Consider the following 22,114-nt stretch of genomic DNA (forward strand, 5'->3'; position numbering starts at 1 on the left):
TTTTACATTTCTTCATTAAGAAACAGATTAACATAAAATGATTAGTTATTATGTAGTAGATTTGATAATTTGTTTCTCTCAATTTGCATTTCAATAAATATGTAATTGCTATATAAACACAGTGATTAATGGATATGAAAATTACCATACAGATCCAAAGCAAAATGGTTAGTCCATGTTTAAGAAAGGAATATATGAGATTGTTCACACTCATAGTTTAAAATTAACTATACATATAATGCACAGGAATAAACTTCTTGTATTTGTATTTGCTTTTTAGAACCATAAAAAGTAATTCAGGTAAACAGAAAAACAATGTAAAATCACATGGATTACATACGTTTGCAAAAGAGGCATCTTATAGTGTGTTTTTCCTCATGGTGGATCTCAAGATTAAATATTTTACTCATGAACGTAAAATATAGAGTTTGTAAGGAAAAACTGATGATTACCTGGCACCTAGTATAATAAGAATTTTTGTATGTCAACTTTTGCAAGAAGGGACATAGTAGTCCATTGCATTTGAGGTATTTTGTTACATTTTAAATTGGATTAATATCGCCTTTTATAGCATTGTGAAAATTCTGTGATACATTTTCACAGGGAGATCAGCATTTTACAATATGGGTGTCACTGCAATATTTATGTGAACATGACATATGAACATTTTTGACACTAGGAACAGGGAGCTCTAATGTCAATGTCAGTCTATAAATGAATAGACAGATTCCTTGTTTGTTAGAATTTAAATTTGCAATTATAAAGTAAGATTTTACATGTTCAGTCAGGCATGTGAGGAAAGGTTAACATGGATCAGATGGGACGTCCTACTTAAACCAGCAATCTGTCCTAAAATTAGATGATTTGTATTTGGTTGTCTATCTGGAAGTAAAAGGTAACTTTGACCTCTGTTTTATTATTGTAGACTAGCACTGCTATAGGTAAGGCCTGGCATCTCTTTGTATAGAAGTTGATTCAGAGTTCCCTAAGAACTTCATGCTCAGTGATAAATACTGTTTTTCATAGGAGTGCTAAATAGACATAGCATCCGAAATTTGGGGTAATTTCAGGCAGGGCTTCAAAAATATATATCCTTTGACAAAATCGGTTTGATTTTCTGACAGTTTTTTTTATTGTGCCTGGAGCTATGAGTGTGGCTCGGATTGTCCCAAAATTTATCTTTGCCACTTAAGGCTTATCACAGCCAGTGAATGATACCAGTGTCTTTTTGCAGGACTTAAAGTAATTATTGACGTTTAAGTTAAGAGCTCAAATACATCAGCAGCTGGATTCAGAACAAATTAAATGAATGTAGAAACAAGATTAGCACCTGAGTCAATATTACAATGTCTGCTACAACAGCTATGTCATTTAAGAGAGCAAAGAAAAATTATACCCCTAACTGACAAAAAAAGCTTGGTATAGATGTGGCCATACTGACAGAAGGCCAGAGGGGTTTTTTTGGCTTTGCTTATTTTGTTAAGGAAAGTGGTATAAATGTCTTTAGAAAAACTTGTGTCAGAAAATGCACCCTCTCCATCAGGAGGCTATGCGAACACCAGCTATGTTGGCCTAGCTATCGGTGGGCATGTAGCATCTGATAAAATAAGCCACTATTTACAAAAGTTTATGCATCTCTTATTTAGTTAGTCTACAAAAGGCTGGGGTCATGCTATTGTTTTTAAACCTGTGTTGTGCTCATTAACTGTGAGTTCAGATTCTGCCTTTGACAGAAACTCGAGAATTATCAGTGGGCATGTTGCTACTACCTGCTTCTGCTGAGGAGATTTCTTACTTTGGAAATAGGTCTGAGTTATAGACCTATTTGAGAACATTATTTCTGAAAGGTAATAAATTACACATTGTCTGTACAGGTACTTGAGCATAACTACTAGGTATGTTGCTGGTTTTTGTGAGCTATGATCTGAGGTCCGCTGGGCCCCACTCCCAAGGGAAATGTGAGTTGTTCTCCCTGACTTTCCTTCCCATATGAGTTGGAAACTGGTGTGGGGGCTGCCTCTGGGTGAGGAGCTCAGAACAGACATGCTTCCTACATGGCACGGGCTCTCGGGAGGCGAGAATACCCATTGAATGGGGAACTTCACACATCCCAGAGCTGTCACTTCAGGCAGTATTTATCCCCATAGGGTGTTCTCCTTCAGTTGGGAACATCTCATTGTGATAAAAGTAAGAAACCTCACACCTTTCTGAGTCTCTTGTGGTAAAGAAGGTCATATAAAGCCCTTTTCTTTGTGGTAGGTAATCTGTACCTCCAGTTTCCTGCCTCTTTCTTCCTCCTTATGGTGTATGCATTCCTTACAAACCTATTGCTTTCCCATAGCCACCCTAAATTTCCCAGAAGTACAAAAAAGAAAGGAGGAAACTGGAGTTGGTGTGTGTGGCAAAGGAAGGGGTTCAGTGCTCAAAGCACAAGGAAAGTCAGCGAAGAGAGTGTTTGAAGCAATGGCCCTGTCGGGGGGAACATGGGAGAGGTTTGAGCAGTGATAGGGAGAACTGCAGGGGGGGAATGGGAGAGAGGTCAAAACATGGAGGAAGCGTGCTGAGAAAACTGGAACAGAGAGAAGAGGAAGGTGAGAAGGAATATGGCGGAAATCTGCTGTTGGGGATGTTAGGCCTTTGGTTTTATTTTTCATATGAATGATAGAACTTGTCCTTATCACTGTAGTGCCAGTGTCTCAGTCTTTAACACAGCAAGTTATCGTGCCAGCATCCCTGTTGACATGGATGCTTGGGGCACAGACAAGCTGACCTGCCCAAATTTACACAGGATATCTGGCAAAGGGCAGAAAACTGCTTCTAGGTCCTGGACCATCCTTTCTCTCATGTCTCCAAGTGATTCCATACTAGCTCTTTCACTGTCTTGTATCCTCATTTCCTCAGCCTGCAGATCCCATGTCTGTATTTGTGTCTTTGTGTGGAAGGTGGTTAGGGAGGGACGATCTGGGCACAGAGACGGAGGATCTGGAGGAGGTGATACACCGGCAGTAAAGAGGCCATGCAGACAGTGCATTCTGTGGCTGAGTAATCCCTGCTAAAAGCCACCGGCAGTGAAGGGGGAGAGTTGGGTTGTGATACATGGAGATGTGGAGAAATTTCTCTTTAAAATCAAGCAACTTATATACACCAAAACGTTAATGCAGACTTCTGGTTGTCAGTTGGTGCCTAGCATTCTTGCAGAATATGGAGTTGCTAACCTTAAATTAACCCCTGAAAATCAGGAAATGCAGGTGCGGTATACCCCACCACCGGTCTGTCTGCTCTGAGTAATGCTCCTTTTCCTCACTCTGTTCTTTGAGATGCTACAGAAAGCATGTCAGTGCGGTAGTGCTGTGTAGATTAACCTTTTCTTGACTGCTATGACAAAACTAGCAGTCAAGGACCTTCCCACACCTAAATACTGAACTTGCCGCACACAAATCAAGTAAAATATTAGCACCCTTTCCATATAGCTCTAGTACATTTCTTGAGACATTGCTTTTACTTACTCTTCTCTACACCTGACGAAGTAGGCTGTAGCCTACAAAAGCCTTTCTGAATGTATTAATGTTTAAAGTTCCCCTTGCCCTGTCTTTTGCCTGACTTCAGACTAACATGGATTACCTCTCTCTACCAATCCTAAATGAATGTTCTGGGATTGGTATATGCTTTAATTTTGCATTTTCTGATTTTCAGGTGTTTACATTTAACTTAATCCTTCATTTCCTGCTATTTAGAGATTTGTTAGCCACTCAGTTCATTCTGGACTAACACAAGGTAACTTTAACTTTGCATTACAGAAGTTTGAGGCATATAGTAAAAATCACATTATCATCAAATGATCTACTCACTTGCCAAAACATTGCTATATTCTAGCACAGGGGTGCTCAACCTTTTTAGACTCAAGGCACCTCTTGGAACTCAGTTTTTACAATAGATATAGAATAGAGCCATTCTTCTGTTGCAGAGACCTCCAAAACCCCACAGCAGGTCAAAATGTTTTTGACACTGTGGATTCCTGTTTGAAATCTTTGGGTTTATCTCTGAAGCATGTTTGTGCCCCTGATAATGCTAACATTATGGCACCCCACTGTACATTTGAAAGGTTCTCAAGGCATCCCAGGGTGGCGTAGCACATTGGTTGAGGATCATTGTTTTAGCAAATCTGAGAAGTAATTAGTTATGTTAGTCTGAAGTCAGGGAGAAGGCAAGGTAGATTTGCATTTTATGGTCTAACTAAAGATTGGATTAAGGATTAGACTCTTTAAGTCACTTCAAGAACCATCAATGAGCTGTTGTAGGTAGAGATCATCCTTGTATTGAGGGATTGCTAGTGACAATGAGTCTAACTGAATCAGAGATGTCTAGTGGAAGCTTATTCATCAGACACTGTGTAGGAACACAAATCTATCCTGCCTTTTGCTGAGGAAATCAGCCTTCCTGAAAAGGAATAACTAGTTATTACCATCTCTTTCTTTCCAGTGAGCTCCATCCCTTCCCTCCCTCCCACAACATGCTCCCTCTAATTTTCAATGGCCTCACTCATTGCCCCACTTTAAGTTTTTAAGACACTTCTTTAGGTTCTTATCAGTACCTGAAAGATGCAACAAACCATTGATAGTTTTATTACCTCCCCTAAGTTTTTAGAACAACCTATTCTTGTTCCCGTACTAATGTTGACTCACCTATATAGGTCAGCTGTCTTGTATATACTGGCGAGAGCCAGACCAATACTATATTAGTTCAAATATAAAATGCCCCTTTTCAAATCAAATATTTTTTCTAAAGATGGCCTGTTCTTAAAGTCTGTTAAAAATAAAAAGCTTCTCTATGCACTGTAGAGGTTTTATGCCTATAAATTGGTCTTTATTTGATGTTTTATTTTTTTCTTATATTGAGAGAGGGAAAATTTGGTTGCCTCTGAAATTCAAGAGTGTTTTAAATTCATCCTTAAATTGACTTTAAGAGCCCTCGAATTTCAGAGGTAACCAACTTTTCCCCCTCTCAATTAAATCCACCCCCATTAAATATAGGCCAGTTTACAAGAATACAACCTTGGTAGTTCACACAGGAACTTTTTATTTTTTATAGAATTTTAAAAGGCCATTTTTAGGGGGGAAAAAAGTATCATAGGGTATCTATATTATCTCAATATAAATTGTACCATTAAAACAACATTGAAGTTGCACAGTCAAACGCTTGATGGTTCAGAAATGCCTGGTATATAATAGCTGTTTATGTTGATGGTTTATGACAATTGCATAATCATGTGCTAGTCACAGATATGATGTTAGGTTATTTTAACTAACAGATTCTACATAGTGTATTGGAAAGCACAGTGTAGAAAAAAAGCAGGTGTATATTTTAACACATAGCACATATTTTAAACTAGTCAAGTTAAATCCTAGCACTGTACTTGGCCAGTTAAAGACAATGTGTTTTGTGTATGATAAAGCCCAGTCTACATGAAGAATTTGTATCAGTGTTACACAGTATGGTGCTTCCTTTCTATCTGGGAATAGCTTCATGAGCTTTAACTGTATCCACACTGGGGGTGAGGATACTTACTATTTCAATTACCTATACATTTAAAACAGTACCACTTTTGTGTGTATTAGCTGATATGTTCATCTCACCTTTAAATAGTAGGATGTAGGAACACAGTTTACCATGAGACAAGCTAACACATCAACTACACCACTTTCTCCCAGAAAATATGAAATCACATACCTCACTTTGATCAAGAGAAAAGCTACCTCACCTTTACCACAGTGTAAGAGCATTCATAAAGACAATTGCTGTAGAAGAGCTGACATGCTATAATGCAGTCTTGATTACTTCATGAGACCTTGTTTGTGTGCCCATAGCCTTAGCTGAAACCGGTGCTAACAGTATGTACAGTGAATAACACAGTGTGGGACTCTATCTTGGCTGTGTCCTTTTAAATAATGAAAGGTCTCAAAATTGAATATAGTTTTTGTTCTTTGAAAACTCAAGAGTGCCAGATTTGTTGGCTTTAAGGATCTTTTCAAACAGGAATTGAAGTCTGCTAATGCACTTTTTCTTCTTAGATAATACAGACTTTTAATAGGAATACTGCAGCTGTTTCTACTCTTTCTTCATCTGTTTGTTAAAGTAGTACAAATTCTTTCCATTATGTCTGAGACAGCTTAGGTCAGAGAATAACACTGTGTTACAGCTTTGGTAAATGATCACCCTATATAGCTTTAGCTGCTTTCAGGATTACCTGCCATGTATAGCAAACAGAGTAATGGTGCTGCTTGTATAGTTCTTGTTCTATAGGAAATCTATAATCTCTTTCCTCGCACATGGAATCATTTTTAGTGTTCAGTTCCAGATGTTTAGGGATGAACTTTTCAATGGCCTGAGCTCAGAATCCGTATCAGCCTCAATTCCAAAGATAGGGATATTTTGGAAGTACTCAAGATCCAAATCCAGATTCAGTTTTCCCTGCAGCAAAGAATTGTTTTTATTAAGTGATTTTACGTTTGGAATCTTCTGCTGTTTCCTGTCTTTGTTAAAGTTCAGAATTTCACGTGGCCTTATTCACTGTTTATTTCCTTGAAACTGAATCTTTCCTCTGCTGAATTGAATTTTTGAAGATCCCGTCTTTGTATGCAGGGCCAACGTCGCATCTTAAAAAGGCTTCAGAGCTCTTTTGGAAGGGGCTGACTGCATCACTACAGCTGTTACTGCCCAAACCTTCCTAGCTAGCCTGACATCTGGTTCCTAACACCTCTTTAAAGGGGGAGAAGATCAAGTTCTTTCTAACCTATCTGTTGAAGATAAAATGTTTATTTTCTGTTGTTTCCAAAGTATTAATTTGTTCTCAATGGAATATCTGGGGGTGGGGGGAGAAGGGTCCCCCCTCCCCCATTTTTAGTATTCGGTACATTTTGTGGCTTCTGAAATCATTTGCCATAGTAAGTAAAAATAAATAAATAAACTCTCCTGTGATCTCATTTAATTGACTATCATAGCAGTGAATTAAGGTAAAATGTTTCAGACATGATAATATAATAGCTCACATTTTTCATTTTATTATCTTTTTGAAGCACTGCATAAAAATATATTCAGGTGGACTTTAGGATTTAAAAAACAGTACACAGTACACAGATATCTTAAATAGTGCAGTTCTACATGTTATAAGAGAAAATAACCATTAATTTAAATGGTACTGTAAGTCTGTAATATGAAGTTTATCTGAAGATGTACTAAAAGGGATCAAATCTACTTGTCCCAATACTTCCTTTAGATACCCTTTAGTACAAAAGGCCTTTCAAAAAAACATGTCCCTTGTAGTCTTTACTAATGTGCTTAACACCTATTCTTTGGTTGTAGATGTGATTGTGTCAATGCCATAAAAGGCTTTGTGAAGACAGTCAATTGCCAGGTTACCTGTAGAATGTCATTCACATATTCTTAGTTTGAATACTTCAAAGGTGATAAAAGAGAACAAATAAAGATGTGATAAGGGAAAAAAGACATTTTTCTCCCAATACCTAAAAGCTAAAAAAAAAAAAAAAAAAGAAAAAAGTTCTTGTGAAGGCAGTAACCATCTGTCTGTCACATGGTTAATTAGATACAGGGTAATGTTTCTGAACTTTTTCATTCCTTGGAAAAGGGTCCAAGGAAATAATCACTAAAGTTAGCTGTGCTTTGAAGTTGTCTTTGCCAGACCCATAATTTTAGTGCTGTGAAAAATGCACTAAATATGTGAGGCTCTTATTCTGCTGCTGGAGCACTAAGGGACAGCGGAAGTGTACAAAGCAGTGCACAGGAAACTTATTTGCTCTAGTAGCATATCCCATAGGAATACTATCTTTTAAGAGATTGTGTTAAAAATATGTGCGGTGGCATTGTCTTATTCAGATATTGTAGTGTGTGAAAATAAATAAAAGAAATTCACATACGTTTAGTGCCAAGCAGTTTGTGAAAATGGTAGTTTCTCTTTTGCCTGTTACAAAGTGCTCATCAAAAACATCAGTTGTGTTGTCTGATTTGATTAAAAATTCCAGATTCCTTCTTGTTATTTCTGGGAGTGATTTCACTGTGATGGCATAATGCCTAGACATTGTCTTTTCCTGCCCCTCTGATGTGAGTTTTGTCCCCTGTGCTGTCCTTTTGATCCGTTCTCATGAAATGCATATTCTGTACTACAGGAGAATTTTTCAGTCACAATTACTTTATTTGTGTTACCATCTATAGATGTATGTGGAAAGAAAACATATATACATCTCACTAAATCCCACTATGGATTTAGTTGATAGTGTTGAATGTTCATCAGTCATCCTCGGGGAAAGATCAGAAATGTTGATTGCTTATTTGTTTTCATCCTAAACAATGCACAGAAAAAAATAAAACTAGGTTATCACCAGTTAGAAGTGCAGAGAATTAAAAAAATGGAAGTTGGCCAGTGATGTTAGAAAAGGAACACATTAACCACTTGTTGGGGAGGAATTTCTGTTACATTATGCCATATGAAATTAAATATTCTTGCCTAGAAAAAACTTAGGTGACTAACTTTTGAAAGCATAGCTCCCTTGAAAATCTCATTCCTTGATTTGAACCACCCTTGAACATTGTGACGTAGCTATAACATGACAGTGATTGAGCATTTTCATGCTAGAGGAGTTATATAATGTTCTCTACCTTTAAACAAACTTTCACAGAATAAATTAGATATTAGTATACAAAGGATAATTACTTTAGGATAAGAAAACAAGGCTGATGCGGCAGTAAAGACACCTTTTACTGGACCAGGCTTTCAGGCACAAAAATCATCTGTGTTAAATTGTTATGCAATAGAATTCTCATTAAAAAAATTAAGCTCATCTCTTTACTCTGATTGGCAAATTTATTGTGGAAATATATAGTATTTCAAAAGTGCTAAAAACTGTTTGAAGGTGTAATGGCTTACCAAAGACACTTCATAGACACTTTTAAATACTTAAATCTAACAGGTATCTGAGGGATACTGAACAGGGCAGGATTTTATTGTATTGCCTTGTGTGATGGGAGAATAGAGTAGATGTGTAGATGAGTCCATATACTTTGACTAGTTTCTTTTTGGGGAACAAGTACATTTATTAACCAGTCAGGGAAGGGGTGGTCCAGTGGTTACAGCAATGAAATATAGACAGTGTGGTTTGCTGAAAGTCTTGAACATCTTTGTGTCCTAATTTACCTCTCTAATATGGCTTACAGTGCTTACTTCAGAGGGGTTGTTGTAAGACTATTATTCTGACTTGTTCATCTCTCTTAGACTGTGCATATGCTCTTATGCTTGTTGTACATACAGAACAGAGTTGTAATTCAGGACTAGGGCTGTAGCCCCTATTTAACAGGAGCATAATTAAATTATAAATTAAAAAAACAAACATGATGAGGTCACAAGCATAGGTGGAAAGAATATTAAAATAGGAAAGAGCTGTTTCATGTAGAGTCCTGGTACATTTCCAGTCTCACAATCTTATCATTTTAATGCAGCTTTCTTGTCTGTCTTCACCATTCCTTCCCCTGCCTACACCTGTGTGCATGCACCTATGCATGTGCACGCGTGTGCACACTCTCCCCCCATATAGAACATACAGACCCAGCTGCTGCTAGAGCATTTGGTCACACCCATCCGCCCACCTAACTACTGCTAGAGTATTTGGTTGTGCACACACACACGTAGGACATAGGATGCGCACATACAAATCCAACTGCTGCTGGAGTATTAGTTCACGCACGAACACACACAAGCATATAAGCCATATGGACCCAACTGCTGCTAGTGTATTTGGTCACACACATATAGTCCATATGGACTTACCTGCTGCTGGAGAATGTGGTGACATACAAAGACCCCAATCTAGCCAGCTGCTCGTGGTGGCTCTACTCAACAACTGGCAAAGTGTTCCTTGGGAAGGCACCTGGTGCTCAGGGTGCAAAACAGCTGGCAGAGTATGTGGGAGTGCCTGTACTTTGTGCTGGCTGTCAGGTGGCAGCTGAAGCTTATATGCCACTTGGCAAATGTGGTGGAACTCTGTAGGCACAAAGGAGACATCTGATGCCACAGAGGAGCTGTGAGCATAGATGTGCTCAAAGCCTTGCCAACAGAATTTTAGTTCTGCCAACAAAGCTTTGTCGTATATGCTAGGCCTTACTTTGTAACCACCAGTGTTAGCCTTGCCGTCACTTTTTTGCATTGAGGTCTCTCTTACAGAGGCATTTTCTATTCAAGGCTGAATCACCAGTACCATCAAACATATAATACTTCAATATTCATTTAAGCCTCTCTATAAGAAATGTATCCAGTTTGCCCTAATAGGTGATTTTGAAATTGCCAAGAAACATGAAATATATTTGGTGAAATAGTGCAAGACACCTTCAAGTCTTATCAAAAGGTAAATTAACTAATTGCTATTTTAAAGATTAATCAGATGCTTGAAAAGATTAAACCCAAATTTTGTTGCAAACAAAAGTGTAAATTATGTTTAAATTTATTCTTTCTCTGCTCTGCTACTGTATTACACTTTAGTTGTTACTACAAGAGAAATTCATTGCCATATTTAATTTTTATTTCCTCTGATGAGAATTATTTCTTGTTTCAAAGTAGTGCTGCACTAACTACATTTGACTGTGTTACAGCTAGAGCAGGCCTGGGATATAAAAAATTTATAAGACAGTCTAACGTGCCAAATTCATGTTGACTCCATTATCCATTATTCATTTGATTTTGTTATTGTCATAGTTCTTTAACTTGGTAGGAGGAGGGAATATTCTGACTTATTGTGTAAATATTCTTGCATTTTAATCTGCTTCTAATATTTATTGCTTTTAGGTTTACAGACAAGATTGTGAAACCTTTGGTATGGTGGTGAAGATGCTGATTGATAAGGATCCTTCATTAGAAAAGTCTATTCAGTTTGCTCTCAGACAGAATTTGCATGAGATAGGTGAGCGATGCATTGAAGAACTAAAACATTTCATTGCTGAATATGATGCTGCCAATCAAGAATTATCAGAGTCCTTTAAAGAGGGGCAATATTAAGAAAAAAAATATGCTTTTAGATTTTCTGTAATGTATATGCCATTAATATATAAATATGCTTTTCGTGGAGAAGGGGAGATCTTACTGGAGATTTGAACCCAAGGCCCATGCTCTTTCATAGTAGCTAAGCTTGTTCACTGTGGTCTCCACAGTATTCTTCTTTTCTGTATTTGTTGTCTGACATTTCTTCCTTTGAAGAGGATATGCATTTCAATAATGATGTAAAGTGACACTATTTTTGAAAACCTTTACACAATTACCTAGGGAAAAAAAGACATGTTCATTCTGATTTATGTATACTTTTGTTTTGTTGTTTAGAAGTGTAACTGAGCACTGTATTTTTATTAAAATAACAAGAAGCAAGCTCTTCATTCCTCAACTTATTCAGGAACTTAGTTGTTTTGTTGCTTATGTACAATATAGAAAAAATTGTAAGTGTGTTCATCAACATGCTTTACTTTTTCATTTATTGTAGCTTATAAAGTTCAGATCCATTCTGAAAAATGGAATCTGGAAATTTATTTTTTGTCTCTGACTGCCAGGGCGAATTTGCTCACTTAACATCCAGACTCATCGACTTTATAATTATCATCCCTGCAAACTCCATTTAACATTCTACAGACCAGAAAAAATAATCTGTAGGCTGGCTTCTCCTTTTTGTTATTTCTGTGAAACTATAATTGGATTTTCCTCTTTAGTTAACTGTTTGAACTCTTACGAGCTATTTTGACTCAACAGGCTCTATCTAGAATTTAAAAAAGGACAACGGTAGTTACGGAAGGGAAGCAAGTCCCTGTGGTAGGAGAGAGCCAATGTTATATAATCACTTTTCAGAGGTAAAATGCATCTAAGGCTAAATATGCGGTATCCTGATTGTTAGCATTAAGTGCCGGTGGCTTTTCCTTTAACAAAAAATTACCATATAAGTTTTCAATTCTTAGAGATATGTAATTTCTAAATGCAATTACATACTGATAATTAGATGTATGATTAAGTTCTTTGTGTACGTCTCTAGTTAGAACAAGATTAAAACTAAATGAGATGGGTTTAATGACTAAAACAGAATGCTTGAATGATGCAAAGGCTTTTTTTCACTTAACAGAAATACTGTGAGCCTAATGACACAAAGTAAATTGCATAGTCTCATTAACTTCGTTGGACTACATGCAAGGGTGTGAGTGAGTGGATGGTAATAATTCTGTATGTAAAAATTATGGGGCATGCTTCCCACACATTACACTTTCCCACGATAGGCAACAAGTACAAAGCATGTAGGATTATACCTTTCTGATTTAGGAATTTAATGCACATGTCTACATCAGACTTGTGTTGTGGATCAGGTTTGTTTCAGCGTTATTGACACTGTTATAGACTGAATTTGGAGGGGGAGGATAGGGAGGGTCATAAAGTACACTATACCAGGGGTTCCCAAAGTTTTTATGCTGTGGCCCAGCAAACCTTGGCCCAGCAGTCACAGCCAACCATGGCTGGCAGACAGGTAAAGATACCCCCACCCCCCGGGTGGTGGGGTGCACCAAACCCTGCGCTGCTACAGGCCCTATAGATGGAGCCACAGCCTTTATGCCTGGCTCGGGGTGGGGGCTGTTGTTTGCTGGTCCATGGCCACTTTGGTCCGGCAGAAGACTGCTGTGGCCCAGCGCTGGGCCATGGCCCAGAGCTTGAGAACCCCTGCACTATACTACTCGCATGCAAACAGAAGCTGTTTCAGAAATCGATGAATCTTAAGTAATGCAAGTGAATATAAATTTGTACTCAAGGCTAAAACTGGAGGTGGGGAAACCTGAAAATGCATTTAACACACCTTGTAATCAACAACTGCCCATTAATGTACTTTAGTTTCACTAGGTTTCATTTTTCTTGATGTTTTAATTTGTACCAAATGGCCTCTAAGGGGAATACTGAAGTGTGCTTTCTTTCATTAAAACTGCCTTATAATTGAGACAAGCTCCTAAAATCAGATTAAATATCATTGATAGCAAGAGACAAAGGAAATTCCCAATGGACAATTTCTTCCTCCAGAAATTAGTATGAAGTATTTGCTAACACAAAATTCAGATTCAGGAGTGCTAAGTTACTACTTTTTTTCTGGTTTTATGCTTGTCATACTTTTATTTAAAAATTTATGCTTAACCCTGTGTGATTATATATTTTCAGCATGTTGATGGAATTGAAAAACTAATATCCTTTGAAAATCAGTTAACAGCAAGAATCAGTTTTACAGCAAGAAATATGGCCCCTTCTCCTACTCTCTATATAAATAGTACACCCCTGTGTTAAGCTTTATGTAGTGAAAATATATTAGTTGTCTTGCCCTAAGGTATCTAGGAAATGCTAGTGAGATAAGGAGAGTGTGAGTGGAAGAGGACAGGTTGGAACATAGATGCAGTTATTCTGTTTTTTTGTTATCTGTTTACAATTAAAAATTGTTTCTAGCACTCATGAATGGGAAGATCCCCTAAAGTAAGGGAGTGTAAATGCAATGCTGTCCCTCGGAGTTGGTTGTTTGGAAAAAAGGTTTTGAAGAAGTCTGAAATGATCAGTTAAATCTAGTTCCTACTACCAGTTTGGCCAACTGAATGCCACTTTTTCAGTGTAATAAGCCTTCTGGCTGCAGGAGTGTGTAAACTCAGCAGTGGTCCCAGAATACACTTTGTGCTCTGGCAGCTTTGTGGGGGCTGTAGGTCAGAGCTCCTTGCAGCAAAAGAACTTGGATCCAGACCAAGTCTTAAATGGAGTAAGCTAGTAAGTGGGGGATCTTGGGGGCTGATACCCATAGCCGATATTAAGGAGGCATATCAGCTGATACTGATCTGATACAGCTGCCATCAGGTGGTAAGTCTGGTGTGGTGGAAGGGGCATGGGGGCAGATCAAGGCCCCCCACGGTGAGGGTGGGGGTAGGGGCAGGCGCTGCCCAGCCAGGGTGGAGGGGTAGCACAGGACAGAGGTGTGGCTTGTAGGGTGGAGGTAGCTCCCACTGCTGCTTGCACCCCGGCAGGGCATGGAGGCACGTGCCTCCAGGTCTGTGCAGCGCGGAGTGGGATGCAGCTGCAGGGTGGAGCCAGAGCCGGTGCTGCGCAGGGTGTTTCTTGCCAGCGGCTGGACTCAGAGTGGGCTCTGACAGCACTGGGAAGAGGCTGCAGGCACCCCAAATTCTGCTGCAGCTCCGCTCCCAGCCTTGCACCGCTGTCCTGGTTTTTCTGAGCGCTTGGGTGGAGGTGGTTCTTTCAGACGGGGCTGTGCCGGGCAGTGGTGTGGGGCTGGGAGCAGAGCTGCAGCAAAACTTGGGGTGGCTGCAGCCGCCTACCAGCACCTGGCAAGAAAAGCCCTGTGCGGTTCCAGCTCTGGCTCCACCCTGGGGGGGCCCTTGATCTGGCTCCCCATTTCCCGCCCCCCCCCCCGTCCAACTTACCAGCTGGAGGCAGCTCTCCACACTGATAGCTATGCTTTGGGTTGTGCTGCAGCTGTGTGCAACACAGGCATTTATCAGACAAATTATCAGGCCGATATCTGAATATAGACAATTTTGTTTCTTATATCGGTACCGATCCAATACAATATATTGGTGCACCTCTACTAATAAGCACCGTTTCAACTTCTGATTTTCATCCTAAACATAGCCAACACCAAGGGACCGCTGCAAAATTGAAATCACCAGGGAGCTTAAGGGTAAAGATATGACCTTCCCTTCTGCTGTCCAAGCCTAATTTTCACATCTGCAAATAGCTCAGGAAGGCTATTGGGTATCCCATTCACTAGCTGAGGCTCATAGCTCATGCTTTCCCTAGGATGAATAAACAAACACAGTTTGAGCTAAGAGCAGCTTTTTCTGGTGTAGAAGTGTGGTCCAGTTGTAGAGACATTAGTTAAAGCTTACTTAATATACATGCCAGCAAACACAGCAGCCATCTTTTAAGTCCTCAGCATCTTTCATTTGTTTTTCACCTTTGGGGGTAGGGCAAGTGGATCCATACTGATTTAATGAGGAACAGTGACGATAAACACAGCTTATGGTCAAAGTAGAAGCAGATTCCTGAACTGTGGCTGCATCTACAGGAGATGCTTACTGCACAGTAGCATCATTGGGCACAAACCATGATGTGGCACTACTGCGCAGTAAGCATCACGAGACAACCATGCTGGGATACTACTGCATGGTAACAACTGCACAGTGTGCATCTTGTATAGCCATGCCCTGTGAGTCTCAAAGTGTAAAAGTAAACACCTTCACCCAGAGGTTAATAAGCACCGTTAAAAAAGCAGCTTCCGTAAGGGACTTGGGCATGCAGCTCTGCAGCAATCCATCCTCAGCAAGAAAAGCAAGATTCAGTTTTTATTACAAGTGCAATTTAACATTCTGCTTTGGTGGGTGAGACCAAGCACTTGACCTGTGCAGGGTGCCATGCAGAAATACTCGAGCTAGTTTGGGTAGTAGAAAAAGAATCGCCACATTAGCTAGTGCTTAAGTAAATCTTCATACAACCCTGTATAGAACTGGCCAGATTCTCCCGCCCCACCCCCCTTGACTAATCATGGTTTTGATAAAGGAAAAAATTAGCCTTTTCAGCCAGTTGCAAAGTGATCTCTGCTTCAGCAGTGGCCAGCCGGCAGCATAGGTGTCACAAGAGGCACAGGCAGCTTTTGTGGGTGGCACACAGCAGTAGGACAGAAAGCAGAGCAGATCAGTCAGGGAGTGTCGAGGTAGGAAATAGAGTAGCAGACTGGGCAAGGAAGAGGATCAGAATGGCAAGTAGAGGGTGCCTGGGTAATTGGTGGCATACCTGCCAAAAAAGTTGCTCCCCCCCACACACATTGTCTTAGACCATGCTTTGACCCAGTTTTAACATGCTTTGTTAGCTAAGAGAACTCTTCACCATGAACGAGCTTAGCACATCTCTGGGTCTTGAATCAAGGCAAGTGGGTACCTCATTTCTCTCATTTAGAATGGAATGTACCACTTTTGCTTAGCATCTACAGCATATTCTTTGGGTATCAAAGCCTAAAGGGTAGTTTTTGGGGAGAGGAGAAGTTGGAGGGGTATAATCAGTCACTTTAGAGTAGTGATTCTCAAACTATAGTATCATTAGATCCTTTTAAGGATGCCAACACTATTAGCACTGCTGTGTGTGTGCAACTGTGTACATGCAACTCACAAGATAAATCCAGTGATTTCAAATAGGAATTTAGTGTCAAAAATATTCTGACCTCCTGAGGTCTCTCTCAGTTTGAGGAACTCAATTATTTTTCTGTTGTCAAAAAATGAGTCAAAGCTAAGAGCTGGCATTTTTCTGAAAAGTTTAGAGAATTACTACTTTAGAGGATTAAAATGACTGGTTCAGAAGTTACAACCATGGTCTTGGCTGCTGCTTTAGAGTTAATGGTGTTTCAACAGGACATCTGTATGCCTAGGCAATCACTACTGTGACATGAAGACTGCAACTTGTGCACATCTTGCCCATCACTGAAAAAACCCCTGGGTCTTGAGTAGTTCACTCGCTTCATATACCCTGACTAGCACCAGCTTCCCCACTACAAAGAAACATCCTTTCTTTATGGAAATGGGCAAAATTAACTTACTTAGAAGCTTAAATTTGACATTCAGATGGAAAGTAGAGAGACAGTAGGGGGAAGAGAGGGGCAGGGAAGAAACCACCTACTTTTCTACAATTTCTAAAGCTGGCCCCCAGCCTTTTATTAAGAGAAAGAGGGATACTGTACTGAATTAATTAGAAAGTACAAAATCTAAAGGATTGCACCTACAAGTCTTTGGGTGGTTGTGGGGGGTCAGAGAAGTTCTTAGAAGGAAAAATGGGGTTAGTGAAGGCAGAAAGAGCAACTGAATAAATCCCCTTTCTGAAGAGACCTAGTTAAAAAGAAAGAGGTTTACTTGTTGCTATTTGCACCTGATGGTACACAGAGAATTATATTCTTCAACTGATCTTGTTGCTTAGCATGAAGGAAGTGGACAATCATGGGTCAAGTCCAGTGTGCCCATACCGAGTTGGAGGTATTTGTTTGCCCAGATAAATGCAACTGACCTAGAATCCCATTCTCAGGAGTATTCAGTATCAAGTTCTCCAGAATACCTTCAGGTGTTAAATTTTCACTTTGGTGAAAAAGGAGGGAAAGGTTTTACCAGACATTCTCCATAGGCTTCATGTACTCCTTATACTTCAGTGATCTCTAAGCACTTCAGGGAAGTTCCCTACAAATAGTGCACATGTACACAAAAGGGAAACTACACTAGTTCCCTTGCTCTGTTTAGGTCCATGCCATCTTTTCAGTGGGGATGGCAAAGGCATGGCCTGTGGAGATGCATCATTTGGCCTGTGGGGCTACTCGGGGGTGGGAATTTGAGTCACGGCCCTCTGCCAAAAGTCCAGGGAACAGAGCCTCACAGAGAATGTGCACTGGGGGGAAAGGGTGTGCAAGTGACTGCTGCATTAGCCCCTTGGCTACTACTGACATTTACCCCACCATTGCCACCAGGTCCAGGTCCAGCTCCAGCCAGCAAGGAACTCAGGACAGAAGCCCTGCAGCTTAGATGCAGGTGGAGGGTAGATGAGGTTGACATTCTGCTTCAAGCAGTACAGTTGCAGTTGACTGAGAGAATATATTTTCTTATAACTAAGTCAGTTACTCAAAGCCGTACGTAGGTACCCCAGCATAAACACAGCATAACCCCAAATTGTAGCCACCCCTAAAATAAGCACATGTAGAAGTCCAGTGCAATTGAGCATTTTAGGACAGATACTTAAAACTGCATAACAAGAGAATACTTGTTTCACTGCAGTAGCCATAACACCTAGCCCTTGAAGTAACTAAGGCTTAACAGGGGGAAGGTTTCAATAGTATATTCTGTGGTACCAGGTACATCGCACCATTCAACTTGCTGAACTAGGGAATCAACAAGCAGAAGCAAAGCTACTCTTGTACTTGTCACCACTTTCTGGTGGTATAAACAGAAATGTTACCATGATTAAGCATCTCCCTTGTTTCAGTCAACAAAAGATACATTTGCCAACCTTGGGCAGTAGCTACTTAGCAAGTGGCAGTCAGTACCCCCATTTCTTGAGCAACACAAGTACTTTTTCCTAGACCATCTTGCAATACTCTTCGCTATCAGGTGATAAGAGCAAACAAATTCATATTCTTTCACATTTTCAGAAAAGCTTTGATATTGGTTCCTGTTGCCAACATGCTGCTTTGTTAGGCTTCTTGTTCAGGGAGCCCCTGTTCTGTTTTCTTGTTTAATGATGTTTGGTCAGGCTGTCAAACGCTCCAGGCACTAGCACTTTAATCAAAGCTGTTAAGTGTTTTTACTGGCAGATGTCAGTATGCACACAGACAGCTTCCGCCTGTGGTTAAGGCATGGAGCTTTGGAAGAGGTAGACCATTTATTACAGCTAAATCAAAATTGCTCTTGCCATACCCAGGAGTTGAAGGGTAACAATTGACATTTCCTGTATAGTGTTTAACACTTAATCAACTGATGAAATGTAGTAACTTTCTAATGTTTTGTGTCACTCACGCAAAACAAGCTACTGTGAACTGTTCTCTAATGCAGGCCAACAACAAAAGCCATAGAAACACACGCACAGGCGTTAGATGTTTGTACTGATATATTCCAGGTTTGTGTGGTTTTTACATTTATACAGTTTACATTTTGCTTGACCCATAAATAACACGTGTAAGATTAAGAGGGCCAGAGATAGAGAGTATTTACACAGCCCCACCATGCATACAGAGCTTTTAATATTTAAGAGAAAATTATGCTTTGGCTCACTAAATAATATCATTTTGGGTGTTTCTAAACTTAAAACCCTGACTAAAAGACAAGCAATTTTTTTCATCCATAATGCTGCTGTTAAACCCCTAATAAAATCTAGTTTTGTACTGTAACAAGTTTCTTGGAATTCAGGGATATAAAAATAATCAGCTTTTAAATCTTAACTATACAATATGTACATTAATATTTGCACTGTTAAATTATGAATACACTTTTAGTCTATGAAATACTACATTATAAATATTTATAATTGCCTCTAGTACACTTACAAAACCTGGATAATGGGTTTCAAAAGATATGAATCTTGGACTTAATTTTTTAAATCCTTACACAAATGTTCACTATCAGGCAAGTAGTTTTGTTTATTTAAAATGGCGTTACTTGCAAGAGTAAGGGCTTCCAACATTAGATCACAACTGTCTCTTCAATGTTATGGGGGCAGAGGGAGCAATACAGCATGGTACTAAATATCAATTGCAGTGATGTGCACCCCTCCCCAAATAAAGCCAAACCAGTCCAGTTCTAAAATAGCTACATTTTCAATACTTACGTTATTTTACTAGTTTCAATATTTAGTTAACTAAAAGGTGATTGTACGATGGAATTCTTATCTTTTAAAAAAGCGAGCTACAAGATAAATGTATTGGCCATCTACTGCTGCTTTAGTGTACAGGCAGTCCTCAGACCTACGACACAATTGGTTCCTGAAAACCGTGTCTTAAGTCTAAAGGTTGCAACTCGGAACTGCTTTTCCCATAGGAAACAATGTAATAACTGGGGGATTGGTTCCTGAATCAAGGTCCTACACCTTATTTTCAACAAAAATAACCCAGAATTTTGTACTCAATCAATTATAGATGAGTAATATAGCTACAGTCATGTATTTATATTGTAAACAGCAATCATATTGATTTGGAACAACTTCTTTGAGGTGACTTTTCTGGACATTTTGAAGGGCTCTTGGTTGGAGCCTTCTCAGGAGTCTTGCCTGCAGGTTTTCCTGGAGTCTTGTCTGCTTTCTTAAAGAAAGTGTCCAGGGAAGTTTGGACAAATGATGTTTTCCAGGGAGATGGGTGATGCAGCGAACTTGTTCCCTGGCATGGCTTGGTGTCAGATCGAGCATTGTAAAGTCAAAATGGACATCAAAGTTGAAACAGGGTGTCAATTTATAAACGTAAGTGTGAAATGTTGTAACTCGAAATGTAAGTCGAGGACTGCCTGTATATGAAGATGGCTGCAGCTATTTCTACACTCAGGTTTGGATTTGCATCTTTTTACTGAAGTATTCTTTAGAAGAATAGCACACTCAAAGAGTATGAAAGTTGTACACAAGATTCAAATACAACAAGAGATTAAAATTCCAGTTTCTAGAGACAAAGGGACCTCTAGTGAAAGAAGTCAAGGTGTGACTTTTGATCTCAGGAGTGTGGGTGTTTCACTCCAAGGAAAAAGCCCAAAAAGATAAAAGCCATCTGTATATGTAAAGCAACAATAAAGGACAAATAATGACTCTACAGTTCATTCATGTTATTGCACCCTTTTCTCAAATGGACTGACATGGTAGTCACCCAAGTTTAAATGTCCACATAGTGTCTGTAATAAAAAATGCAGTAACAGAGTAGAACAGCTACAACTTATTGGGTAAACTTGGCAAGTTTAACTCTTATCTGGAGAAACAATGTTTCTGAAAGTTAGTTTTACACTGTAAACACCAGTAGTTATCATTTACATTGGCAAAGCATTAACAACTTCAACAACTTGCTTAGGCACAATTTAAAAAAATGGTTCAGATAAGTAACTACAAAATTGGTCTTAAACTGTTAAACATAGGACATTAAGAAATTATGCAGTTTTTGCCTTTATGTCCCTTTTTCTTCTTTGATTTGGTTGTCCTTTGCCCAAACTGAGAACTGGACAGTGCAGTAGTTGGACTAGAAAGATCATCCGTATAGTATGGATATCTTAATGAACGTGGCTGTGGTATTGGTTGTCCTAGAAAATATCCTTCCTCTTCAGAGTCAGATGAAGATGATGATGAAGTTGAACACCAGGAATCATCTTCATCACCATATAGTCCAAAAAATTTATCAACCACCTGGTTTCGCAGCGCATAATCAGAAGTAGCATGGGTATACTGTCCGTACAGCTCTGCATTTTGAATATATGCCTGAATCTGATGTGGGCTTTTATTTTGGATAAATTTGTCATGATCCTGAGGAGAGTAAAACTGAAGTCTCTCTTTTGGTGAGCATCTTCTTTCTGTAGCCAGGTGAAGTGCATTGTCAGAACGAGACTTTCTACTTCTCCTGCGACGACGCTGATGGCGGTGTCCACGTTCCTCAAAATGGTAAACACGCCTACGAGTTCTCTCACTCATTGGAGGCTGACGAATTTCAACACTCTCATAGTTTCCATTGTCGATAACGTCATCTGAAAATTTTACCTGTTGTGGTCTAGACTGGGATTTGGATCTTCTAAGTACAGGCATATGCACTGGCTTTTCCTCTGGCAATATCATCTTCTCTTGACACAATTCTGAACTTAAACTTTTCAAAGACTCTGCACTCCTATGGAGCATTGAAGAATTCAGGGTTCCCATATTACTCATTTTCTCACATTCCTCAGCTTCCAGCTCTTGGAAGGTTTGCAAAGAATACAAAGATGGCCGTGGCTTGCCTTCATCCACAGAAGCCCCTGGGGGAAAAGCCAGTTAGAATATATTTTATATAGAAGTTGTAATGAGGCATCTTGACAATTCTTTTTTCAAGTTTGAATAAAGATTTATTGAGTAAACAGGGCTTATGATAGAATGTGCGATTTAAAGGATTGACTACACCAAGAAAAATATTCTTGTCTTTTGTTCATTTGATGTATAAATAAGCCCTGAAATGTATGGTTTGGGGTTTTTTTAAAAAAAAAAAATCAGAAGTTTAGATCTTGACTAATATTACTGGAGAACATAAGGGTCAGCATAAGGACGTCAACAGTGTGGAACAATTTGAAAGGGATGGGATAAGATTTTTTTTTAAGTTAGCCTGCAAAACTATTTTTAAACATTTGAATTTAAAGGTTTAGTGACTTTAAGGATGCCTTTACAAAAGATGCAACAACATTTTCAGTTTAGGACTAATGACACGTTACATATTCCCAATAATTCTTCCAAAGCAAACTAGAAAATACAAAGCTGGTCTTCTGCATATTGTTAAAATGCTAGTGGTGGGGGAGGGTAAGGAGGAGGAGGGGGGATTTT

At 39.3% G+C, this 22,114-nt stretch overlaps 2 protein-coding genes across 3 annotated transcripts in view; one reads left to right on the top strand and one right to left on the bottom strand.

Moving 5' to 3' along the window:
* The window catches only part of PPHLN1 (periphilin 1), a 125,132-nt gene extending 110,840 nt beyond the window's left edge, over nt 1-14,292 (top strand). Inside the window, exon 10 of the mRNA XM_090042347.1 lies at nt 10,847-14,292. Coding sequence (XP_089898473.1) covers nt 10,847-11,056 — 210 coding nt within the window. The 3' untranslated portion in view covers nt 11,057-14,292. The remainder of the gene's footprint in view (nt 1-10,846) is intronic.
* A 6,302-nt stretch (nt 14,293-20,594) lies between these two features.
* The window catches only part of PRICKLE1 (prickle planar cell polarity protein 1), a 92,349-nt gene continuing 90,829 nt past the window's right edge, over nt 20,595-22,114 (bottom strand). For both annotated transcript variants that reach the window (XM_090042349.1, XM_090042351.1), the window contains exon 8: nt 20,595-21,558. In XM_090042349.1, coding sequence (XP_089898475.1) covers nt 20,699-21,558 — 860 coding nt within the window. In that variant the 3' untranslated portion in view covers nt 20,595-20,698. The remainder of the gene's footprint in view (nt 21,559-22,114) is intronic.

This window comes from Crocodylus siamensis, chromosome 4, assembly GCF_052110815.1.
Source record: "Crocodylus siamensis isolate JL-2025a chromosome 4, ASM5211081v1, whole genome shotgun sequence".
Classification (NCBI taxonomy): domain Eukaryota; kingdom Metazoa; phylum Chordata; order Crocodylia; family Crocodylidae; genus Crocodylus; species Crocodylus siamensis.